The 12,340-nt window shown below is 36.8% G+C and overlaps 1 protein-coding gene across 1 annotated transcript in view; it reads right to left on the bottom strand.

Moving 5' to 3' along the window:
- GPHN (gephyrin) overlaps positions 1–12,340 on the bottom strand; it is a 1,061,400-nt gene that overhangs the window by 417,383 nt on the left and 631,677 nt on the right. Inside the window, 1 exon segment of the mRNA XM_053697683.1 lies at positions 2,394–2,528. Coding sequence (XP_053553658.1) covers positions 2,394–2,528 — 135 coding nt within the window.

Raw genomic sequence — 12,340 nt, 5'->3', positions numbered from 1 at the left:
AAGGGGGCAGTTTGCAGAGGCATAGATACAAGGTAATCACAGAGGTAAAAAGTATATTATTATAACTGTGTTGGTTATGCAAAATTGGGGAATGGGTAATAAAGGTATTATCTACCTTTTTAAACAACAAAAATTCTGGTGTTTACTGTCCCTCTAATGTATTTTCAATAAAATGTATGTAAAATTGCATTGTCAGGTTTATTTGTGTATATGAAGTAGCTGGTTTTGTGTTGTTAAACCACAGCTTATTACAATGGGTTCAGCTTCAGGTAATATCAGATCTCATTATGTTATCACTTTGTGTACACACACTTGCTTCCTCATCTTATATTTGTCTGGAGAACTAAAGCTCAATACATAGAGAGAACAATGGAAAATTATCATGTTATTACTTAACTATCCTGCACCCCACTGAGAGTTGGCTGTGTTTACTTAGGCTATTCAATAGCTGAGACTCCAGTATCAAAACTTTTAGTATAGGTTGGGATACCACAAGCTATTTCAAAGGCAAAAATAGGGGTAAACGAGCTACTTGTAAACAACTTAATACACTCCAGCAGGTAAAATGGATCATTGGGAACAATTTAAATGGGAGAACATTTTTGGGTGAACTGTCCCTTTAACAAAAACTGATAGCAGAACAAGAGACATGCAATAAGTAAAGAATGTTTGGTAGGTTTAGACTGTCTAGCTGGTGGGGAATCTAGCACACCTGAAGTAAACTTTATCCCAGGGTTTAAAGAGTTATAGTTAGTTGTAGTAGGTGGCGCAAAACAAGTTGCTATTTTAGCATCACTACTATTGGGTAAATTTACCATAATCAAATAAAGGATCATATTTATTTCTTAAATAGTTTCGACATCCATTTTTTTCCAAAAGAGAATATAAAATTAGGACTCATCAAAACATTAACATATATTGAGCCCACATATTATCACACATATTTACAGTAAGACACATTGGGAATAGCAACTTGTTTTGCGCCACCTACTACAACTAACATGCAATAAGTAAACCTAATATGTAATTCACACAAGGTATCCAAAGTGTTTATACGTTTCTGAGAAATTATTGTTGTATTCTGGACAAAGAAAGTCTGGAAGAAATCATAACACAACTACTTTTAATTTAGTTGGAAATCAAAAAAGGAAGAGTCATTTTTTTCCTGTAATCATGTTTTTCCGGGGTCCAATGGTTGGCATTAAAACTTTCTGATGCAGGCAGCACATTTCAATGGCTTTAAAACAATGAGTGTCATAAATAATTTGAAGGAACATGCTTAAGCAGGTAAAACAAAAATCAACAAATACCACAGCACAAGGAAAGTAAATCAATTACAGGGAATACAAAAGTGACCAAATCCCTTTTCCAAAAAGTAAAGAGAAAAACACATTAATAAGCACATTTATGTTTGAAATTGGCGAAAAATTGTCAAACAATCCATTGCTCCCATTGCCTAATAAATAACCAAATAAGGGGATTGTCGTCTTACGTATAATGAAAATAGATGCTATCAAACTTGTACTTGCTAAATACTTGTTAAACAATGCAAGGTAGGAATCTGCATGCAACCACCCAGTAATACAATCTATGGAGAAATGTATTTTTTTACAACGTTTATGTAAATGTTGTGTCTACATTAGCATATGCAGTGTTCTCCCCGGGCCTTTTTAGTGAGTGCACCACCTGGCTGATTTTATAGACCACCCGCACAAAATTTAAGCCAATATTAAACTAACATTAGTAAATATTAAATGTTTTCAATATTTGTTGGTCAAATTATGATTTAATCAATTTATGTTAAATTATGCAATTCATTTGTGCATTGGATAGCTTAAGTAACATTTATAAAGGACAGAAAATGTTATAATATAGCAAAGTATTACAGTACTCCCACCCGGCTACTTTATAATGCCACCCGGCTGAAAAGATTTTCTGAGAACACTTAAATATCTAGGTACTTGCAAATATACAGGCTCGTGTGAATATAAAGACACACGGAGCTAAAAACTCGCTTTGATAAAACTAAAAGGTGAAAAGGAATGCGCTAGCGTGTGTTTGTGTATCACAGACAGAGAGAGAATATGTGCGCAGTTGCCTCAACACATTAATTCTTTCACATTAATATTTGAAGAACCTCTATAGAAATATGCCATACAGTTTCAGAAGTTTCAGAAATGTTTACATGAAAATATTTGTATTATTGCTTGTAGCTGCATATTTATAAACAGATGCCTTAAATTGAAAATAAAATAAAAGGTAAAACTGTACTTAAGTTTCAAACAATCTATTTACTTTATGTAAACTGTTTTTATCTAGAAGATATTTTGCAACGGGCTATAAATATAAACATTGTAATGATGTTATAAGGAACACAGGTATCGTCGACTTACTTTTGGCGTTGGACAGGAAGCGGTGGAGAGTCTGGATGTAGCCTGTGCTCGCGGTGATTCAGAAGGAGTCGTACTGAGGGATGCAGTATCCCGTGGAAGTACCTGTACTCCACGAGAAATTATGGAATCTGGAATCTGCATTATGAAATGGGGAAAATTAGCAAATCAGATAAAGATCATACACTGAAGGACAATCTATACAAGAAAATTAAACAGCATATAGAATTTCTGCTTTTTTTCCCCCAAGGCTTGCTCATGATTCATTCCTCTACAGTGCGGTTATAGATGTAATCTACAGCACTGCACAGCGGACAAGAAATTTTACATTTAATTATGCTACAGTGTGCTCTAGTTCATCGGCATATTGTTAATCACCAACCCTGCATCTCACACCACATTTATTCTGAAAGCGGTGGCTTTCTCGTGGGTAAAATAATAGGCCAGATTGATGAAGAGCAACATTATTGGTCCTAAAAGACTAAAGTTCAGTAGAGAGAGGTGGAAATCATAGATAGCACAGGTCACCTACTTCCTTCAAAGCAGATCGGAGTGTAAAAAGAAAGTCTGCTCACACAAGTCTTAATACTTACTGGTTTAAGCGCACTTTGGTCACATATAGAAACTGTGTGTATAAAAAGTCACTGTTGTACTCATTTTAATTTAACATCGTTCTAAAAATCTGTACTACTAAATTTGAGGCTGCTGTGAGAATAGAGAATATTATAATATAATGTATTTTTTAAGGATTACTGCTTATTCTCTTGGCTGGGGGGAGTTGATGTAAGGCTTAATAATTGGAATGAGGGGTTTGGGTTATTTATTATACATAATGTCCATAGGTTAGTAGATTTTTTTATTTACCTGTCAAACTATATATTTTTTAAGTAGACAACCCATTTTTGTATATTTCATGCCACCATTTCACCACCAAAAAACTTAACTTTTTAACAAACCTTTGGGTTTCTCACATAAGTTATTTACATACTGCTTGTGCAATCATGACACAAATGATTGTAAAAGCTTTTCTGGGATCACCTTTGTTTAGAAATAGCAGATATACATGGCTTTGCCATTGGTTTTTGGTAATTAGAATGCCACTAACTGCGGCTGTGCACCATACTTCTATTATTCTCGGCAGTAAAGGGGTTAATCAGGTAGCTTGTAAAGTTAATTTAAACTGCAGTGTAGAGATTATCCTTAAACCTGACACCCCCAACCCCTGATCTTTACCTTATCCATCGTAAACAGCTCCCTTCCCTCCCTAATGCCCCAGTGGTCACCACCATATTAATTACTGGCAGACAGTCTGCCAGTTTGCAGTTTAGTTTTTTTATTATATATATATGTTTTTTCTGCAGTGTAGTGACCCTCCTCAACCCTCCCTGATCGCCCCAAATAGCTCTCTAACCCTCCCGCTTCCTCTAACTATGGCCATCTTTAGTACTGGCATTATAAGAACTATATCCTTTACAGATTTATGCACACTTTTTTGGACACACTAGGAAGTTAAGTTGTGCATTATATTGTGTATATATGAATATATATTTAGATTTAGCTATCAGATGGAGATTAGAAAGGAATATATGTTTGTTTAAATAACTGTTAAATAAATTATTACAAAGTAACTAAGCGGAATCAGTGCCACACCACCTTAAAAGAAGATAAAAGGGCAGGCTGCCCCAGTCTCGTTCCTTAACTGCCCATGTGCAAAAATAATGTATGCTATACTGTATGCATATCAGTTTGTGATTGGTTAGCAAGGGTTCTTTTATTCTGGGCACTTGGAAATTAGTGGAAGAAAAAACATAGAACAATGTGCTCATTTGACAAAATAATGCTGCATTGTTGACTGCAAAATTTTTCTCAGATATGAAGGTACATTATCATGCTGCTTACAATTTCTATTTAAAGGGACATTAAACCAACATTTTTTCTTTCATGATTCAGACAGAGTATACCATTTTAAACAACTTTCTAATTTACTTCTAATATCTAATTTGCTTTATTCTCTTGATATTCTTTCCTGGAAAGCATATCTAGATAGGCTCAGTAGCTTCTGATTGGTGGCTGCACATAGATGCCTCATGTGATTGGCTCACCAATGTGCATTGCTATTTCTTTAACAAAGGATTTCTAAGGATTGCAGCAAATTAGATTTTATTCTCTATCTGAATCGTGAAAGAAATTTTGTGGGTTTAATGGCCCTTTAATGTCACTTAATTGCATTGCATAGGTTCTTGCTGAATCAGCATAGCTGTAAAAAGCTTACTAGAAAATATTTAGATATGTTCTCATTAGCCACATCCCACTGTTAAGGGACTTTAAGCATTCAATCAGGATGCTATTCCCAGGACTTGCAAGGTAGCATGCATCTGACATGTTTCCCTCCTCAGTTTAAAGAAGTTCACTACGAAATCTTGCAAGATTATGGTAAAGTCCAACAAGCTCACAGTAAAGCAAATTGTGGAGCTCTGCTAATGCTAAAGCTGCAATTTTTGGCAAAGTGACTAAATGTGTGTATACTTTATTTCTGATTGTAGTCAAACTTGAAAGTGTTTTAAAAGGTAATAACACACACACCACACACACTATTATAAAACACACACACGCACCACATGCTCTCATACAACACACACCCTCTCCTACAACACATACACAAGTCACAACCCAGTAAACATGGTGTCCCAACCCATAGTTTGAAGAACTTTACTTTAATCCCTTAAAGACAAGTGACGTACCCTGTACGTTGCTAGTCTTTCTTCTATGGGGCTGGTCTTTCTTCTATGGGGCTATTTCAGGATGCCTGCAGGAGGGAGAGAGGGAGGCTATAATAGCGCAGTCTTGTTGCTGGCGGGAAAGACCCGCTCTGTTAAAGGCAGGAAAACTTAAAATGACCAGCAACGTCCAGGGTATGCCATGGTCGTTAAAGTATTTTGCAGCATGTAAAGTCGTAGTTAAGGCCTAAATTTTAGGTGTGGCGGTCGGTGGGGGATATGGAGTCTTATTTACTCTAAATTTAAGGTTGAACTATGAATATCCCAGAGGAAAAGAATCTCAGGGAATAAAAAAGGGTGTACTATCATTTTTTCTCTAATGCCCGAAAATGTTGGCTTCTCAATCTTCTAATAAATTGACTGAAGTCATAATGTCCCGCCTTGTAAAAACTGTCTTAATGAATATCTAAGAGAAAAAATCTCTAGGATTAAACAAGGGGGTACTATTAATTAAAGATTCCCCTGAGGTAAATGCTAGCAAATACCCAGTGGGCAGTACTGGTTGCAAATAAAGTATAAATCAACACACAAAAACGAAAAACAATAAATAAAATCCTTCGTATAAACTCAACTTTTTAAAAAAATCTTTAAAATAATAAATATATCTATAAAAAGACAAGTAAAAGAAAGTGTCACAAGCTCTCGTGAATGGCACAAAAAACACAACTTATGCTTACCTGATAAATTCTTTTTTCTCACAATAATGATGGTCCATAGGACTCCATAACATATGGGATATAGTTCCTGCCACCAAGGGAGGCCAAAAACCCATACCAGAGCTATAAATCCCTCCCACTCCCTTATCAGTTCTGCCGAGCAGAGAATAGGAAAACATATTGGTAGGAAAGACAAAACAGGGTCCCTAGAGGTATCAGAGGTAGCAGAGGACCTATTGACCACCAAAAAATTAAATAGGTGGGGCCTATGGACCATCATTATTCCAAAATAATTTATCAGGTAAGCATAAATTATGTTTTCTTTCGCAAAATAATCATGTTCCATAGGACTCCCTAACATGAGGGATTAATGCCCAAGCAGATGGTCTATGTTACAGAAAGGGTGGGACAATTTTCCTGGCAGTTCCTATTTTAGTCGATACTGTGGCCTGAAGGACTTACCTGCCAAAAGCTGCTTGCAAAGAAGCAAAACAAATGATAAAATTTGGAAAGAGTATGCAGAGAAGATCATATTGCACCATTGCAAAACTGCTCCAAAGATGCATTATTCTTAACCCACCCACACAAAATTGTAACTGCTCTTGTAAAATTAGTTGATTAGAGAAAGGAAGTGTGAGGGATTCATAGCTCTGGTATGGGTTCTTGGCCTCTCCCTGGTGGTTATGGAGTCCTATGGACCATTATTATTTTACGAAATAAATATAATCAATCAAATACTAATAGGTTTCATAAATATGGAGAGGTCAGTACAAAATTGGTGATTATCCTCATAGGCACGTGAACACTGAGTACAAAAGATCTCGAATCACCAGCAATTTCATGACTTAATTCCCCGAAGGGCTATCAAAGGAAGGGCAATATCTAGACTTTCAATGTTAACTTTACCAATTATTTAAAAAGTCTGGGTATATCCATACTACACCTCCAAAAAAAATAAATAAAATACACGGTTAGTGAAGTGCCATAAATCTACCTAGCATTTTGCTACTTAGAAAAGATAAGCAAGGTCTCCAGCACTTTGTCAAACCAACTTTATTCAGACACAAATAGCGACGTTTCGGTGTCACAGCACCTTATTCATGCTTGATATTAATACAATGGCCATATTACATCTTTAAATACCCAAATTTTGGCGCCCTCTCAAATTGTTGTGTGGAGAGGGCTCCCACTAGTGGCCAGATAATATACATACACGTACAAAACTTATGTACAAATTGAATCATTTAATTTGAATATATTACTAAGTCCTAAAGAATACATAGAATTTCACTAAAAAAATTACCTAATACTATATATGAAAATTTCATTTAACTACAATATACATATTGCCTATTAACTTTCACTGACATTTAATTAGTCATTTCATAAACATTTTACAAAAAAATTTTTTCATAGGAAATTAAAAAGATTTTTTTATATATATGTACAGACAATTGAGAACAATTAAAAACAAGGGAAGGGCCTAGAACTACAGCAAAGGTACTTAATATTTGATAAGGCTAAAGATACTTAGAGGAACAGTCAAGTCACAGGAATAATTCAGAAAAAATTCCGAAAAAATTCAGAAAAAACAGCTTAGATCAAATTCTCTGTTAAGCCCCTTAGGGTGCATACTATCTAATTTATGCACCCACCACATCTCTCTTTGTTTTAATAGACGCTCCCTATTCATGCCTCTTCTATTTGGGGGGATATGGTCTATTATTTGCCACCTAAGCTGGCTGATGTGGTGTCCTTTCTCCAAGAAATGGTTGGAGACAGGGGCATCCCTGTTGTTGCATCTAATATTGGACCTATGCTGACCAATGCGGTCTTTCACCTTGCGGGTGGTCTCACCTATATAGATGCAAGAACAGGGACACTTGATCAAGTATACCACGTGAGTGGTCTCACAGGTATAGTACCCCTTAATGGAAAAATTTTTTCCGCTTTGGGGATGATGGAAGAATGCTCCTTTTATTACCGAATGGCAGCTCATACAGCCAAGGCAGGGGAAAGTTCCCGTATTTTTCTTGCCAATTAGCTGTTGTCTGGTTTGTCTAGTAGGGCCTATGTCAGTCCTCACAAGGAGATCCCTCAGGCTTTTTACTCTCTTGTGAGCCATGATGGGAGGCTCCTGGAGCTGAACTATATTGGAATTGCATTCCTTTAGGATGTACCAATTCTTACGGATTAGCCTAGCAACTTTGTCACTAAGAGGATTGTACTGGCTGACAAACACAAGCCTGTTTTCTTTAGATGTTCTTTCTTTCTTTTTATCCAAAGAGGCTATAGTGTCATCAAGGAGTTTTTTGGGGTATCCTCTATCAATAAACTTTTTGGACATTTCTTTAAATCTTACCCTCCTTGTCTCTCCATCATCCACAATCCTATTAACCCTCAACAGTTGGCTCCTGGGGAGTGAATTTACCAATGGCCTAGGGTGAAAGCTGTTAAATTGCAGTATACTGTTTCTGTCTGTCTCTTTTCTATACAGGTCAAATTCAAGATGGTGGCCCTTCTTAAGAACTAACGTATCGAGGAAGGACACAGATTCCTCACTGATACTCACTGTAAAGAAAAGATCCCTTACTTCAGAATTTAAATCCTGTACAAAGTGCATGAGGGACTCAATATCAAACTTAAAGTCTGGTTTAGCAATGAACATTACTTGGCAGACAGCCAAGCCCAGACTCCGGAATTGTCTTTAAAGAAGTTGGGTCTTATTAAAAAAAGTTCATTTAACCCCAATGTTAATAATAATAGTGTCAGTACATTTGTTAACATAATACAACAAGGGGTTAAAAAGTTACGTGATGAATATAAAAATAAAAAACATACTTTTATGTGGCATAAAAATGAGCGTGTCAATTTGACTAATTTTACTAAAGGTGAAAATATGATACTAAAGGAATTGAAGGGCAATAAAAACATCATTTTTAAGGGGGCTGATAAGGGTGGAGCAATGGTTTTGCTAGATAAAACATACTATGTGAATGAAGCCCTCTCTCAGTTGAGTGATACAAATACATATAAGCCACTACAGGGAAATCCTCTAGGTAACATACAGAAGGAGATAAATACAGTTGTACAGAGAGCCCTTAGTCAAGGCATTATTGATAAAAAGCTATCTGAGTATCTGTGTGCTGTGAACCCTAGGACACCTGTGTTTTATACTGTCCCCAAAGTCCATAAGGACAAACAGAGACCCCCGGGGAGACCTATTGTTTCCTCAGTGGAGTCAGTATTTACAAACATTTCCAAATTTTTGGATAAAATCTTGCAGCCTGAGGTCACTAGAATGTCAAGTTACATACAGGACACTAACAGTTTTTTGCAGAAGGCAAGGGATTTGGTTTTTCCTAGTGACAAGTACCTCCTGTTCACCATGGATGTACGTAGTTTATATACATCTATAAAACATGAAACAGGTATATCCATTATAAGAAAAACATTGATGGTGAACAGGAGGTACAATGAGATTGAAGTATCATTTTTGGAAGATCTATTACGTATTGTCCTATATTGGAATTATTTTATCTTTCAGGACAGCTGGTATGTCCAGGTGAGGGGGACTGCCATGGGCTCTAACGTCGCCCCATCATACGCCAATCTCTTCATGTGTGAGTTTGAGGAGAATGTCGTCTATAAAAACCAGTTATTTAAACAATTTGGAGCCGTATGGTGGAGATATATAGACGATATTTTTGGCGTATGGTGGGGCGACGTTGAGTCCCTCATGCACTTTGTACAGGATTTAAATTCTGAAGTAAGGGATCTTTTCTTTACAGTGAGTATCAGTGAGGAATCTGTGTCCTTCCTCGATACGTTAGTTCTTAAGAAGGGCCACCATCTTGAATTTGACCTGTATAGAAAAGAGACAGACAGAAACAGTATACTGCAATTTAACAGCTTTCACCCTAGGCCATTGGTAAATTCACTCCCCAGGAGCCAACTGTTGAGGGTTAATAGGATTGTGGATGATGGAGAGACAAGGAGGGTAAGATTTAAAGAAATGTCCAAAAAGTTTATTGATAGAGGATACCCCAAAAAACTCCTTGATGACACTATAGCCTCTTTGGATAAAAATAAAGAAAGAACATCTAAAGAAAACAGGCTTGTGTTTGTCAGCCAGTACAATCCTCTTAGTGACAAAGTTGCTAGGCTAATACGTAAGAATTGGTACATCCTAAAGGAATGCAATTCCAATATAGTTCAGCTCCAGGAGCCTCCCATCATGGCTCACAAGAGAGTAAAAAGCCTGAGGGATCTCCTTGTGAGGACTGACATAGGCCCTACTAGACAAACCAGACAACAGCTAATTGGCAAGAAAAATACGGGAACTTTCCCCTGCCTTGGCTGTATGAGCTGCCATTCGGTAATAAAAGGAGCATTCTTCCATCATCCCCAAAGCGGAAAAAAGTTTTCCATTAAGGGGTACTATACCTGTGAGACCACTCACGTGGTATACTTGATCAAGTGTCCCTGTTCTTGCATCTATATAGGTGAGACCACCCGCAAGGTGAAAGACCGCATTGGTCAGCATAGGTCCAATATTAGATGCAACAACAGGGATGCCCCTGTCTCCAACCATTTCTTGGAGAAAGGACACCACATCAGCCAGCTTAGGTGGCAAATAATAGACCATATCCCCCCAAATAGAAGAGGCATGAATAGGGAGCGTCTATTAAAACAAAGAGAGATGTGGTGGGTGCATAAATTAGATAGTATGCACCCTAAGGGGCTTAACAGAGAATTTGATCTAAGCTGTTTTTTCTGAATTTTTTCGGAATTTTTTCTGAATTATTCCTGTGACTTGACTGTTCCTCTAAGTATCTTTAGCCTTATCAAATATTAAGTACCTTTGCTGTAGTTCTAGGCCCTTCCCTTGTTTTTAATTGTTCTCAATTGTCTGTACATATATATAAAAAAATCTTTTTAATTTCCTATGAAAAAAATTTTTTGTAAAATGTTTATGAAATGACTAATTAAATGTCAGTGAAAGTTAATAGGCAATATGTATATTGTAGTTAAATGAAATTTTCATATATAGTATTAGGTAATTTTTTTAGTGAAATTCTATGTATTCTTTAGGACTTAGTAATATATTCAAATTAAATGATTCAATTTGTACATAAGTTTTGTACGTGTATGTATATTATCTGGCCACTAGTGGGAGCCCTCTCCACACAACAATTTGAGAGGGCGCCAAAATTTGGGTATTTAAAGATGTAATATGGCCATTGTATTAATATCAAGCATGAATAAGGTGCTGTGACACCGAAACGTCGCTATTTGTGTCTGAATAAAGTTGGTTTGACAAAGTGCTGGAGACCTTGCTTATCTTTTCTATGTGTCTGGGGCTTGGCAGCGCCCTTGGTCTACCGTGCACACTCCACACTCCCAGGTGCTGTTCCCCTCTCAGACTTTTGTTAGCATTTTGCTACTGCTTCATCAAAAGTGAGTAGCACCTGTATCCTTGGAAAATATATTCACTTTATTAACCAATCAAACATCCACATAAGAACCAACACCTCATTTCTATCATTTCACTGGTGAAGAACGGAGCAAAAGGTCCACGCCTCATATACCCTAACAATAGAAATCAAAGAGTCACGTTATTACACGTCGTAAACCAATAGACACTAGACAACAATAGAAATACCTCAATATCTCAAAAATTCAAAAAAGCTTATATTGCTGATACTCCATATAACATCCTGAAAATAATATTCATCAAAGGTACACATTTAGCACATGCAGATAATACATCTCACAGATCAAAAGGAGGAGCCTGCAAAACCCTTAACACTAGGTAAGATTCCATGGAGGAGCAATAGGCTTAATAACAATTTTAAATCAATGATCAGGAAGATTAGCAATAATTATGTGGAAAAGAACTGAAAAAGCTGAAATCTGCCCTTTCAGAGAACTGACAGATAGACTCTTATCTAGACCATCCTGCAAAAACTGTAGAATCCTAGGAATTCTGAAAGAATGCCAGGAAAAACCATGATTGATTCACCAAGAAATAAAGGCCTTCAAGATCTTGTGATAGATCTTTCTAGTAACAGGTTTACAAGTCTGAATCAGGGTTTCAATCACAGAATCAGAGAAATCCCTATGTCTCAGAACTAAGCGTTCAATTTCCTTGCCATCAAGTTTAGAGACTTGGAATTCAGATGGAAAAAAAGGACCTTGTGACAGATGGTCTGAATGCAGAGGAAGAGGCCAAGAACCAGATCTGCATATCAAATCCTGCAAGGCCAACCAGGGGCAATAATGATTACAAACAACGTCTCTAGCTTTATCTTGGAAATCACTCTGGGAAGAAGAACCAGAGGTGGAAACAGATAGGCAGGCGGAAATAACCAAGGAACTATTAGAGCATCCACTAGCTCTGTCTGAAGATCACTTGACCTTGCAAAGTAACTGGGAAGTTTGTTGTTCCAATGAGAGGCCATCCAATCTATTTCTGGGAGACCCCAAATATCCACAATCTGATAGAACATATCCT

Source organism: Bombina bombina, chromosome 1, assembly GCF_027579735.1.
Source record: "Bombina bombina isolate aBomBom1 chromosome 1, aBomBom1.pri, whole genome shotgun sequence".
Lineage (NCBI taxonomy): Eukaryota > Metazoa > Chordata > Amphibia > Anura > Bombinatoridae > Bombina > Bombina bombina.
Note: the sequence above shows the minus strand (reverse complement) of the source record. Positions and strands in the feature narration are given on the sequence as shown.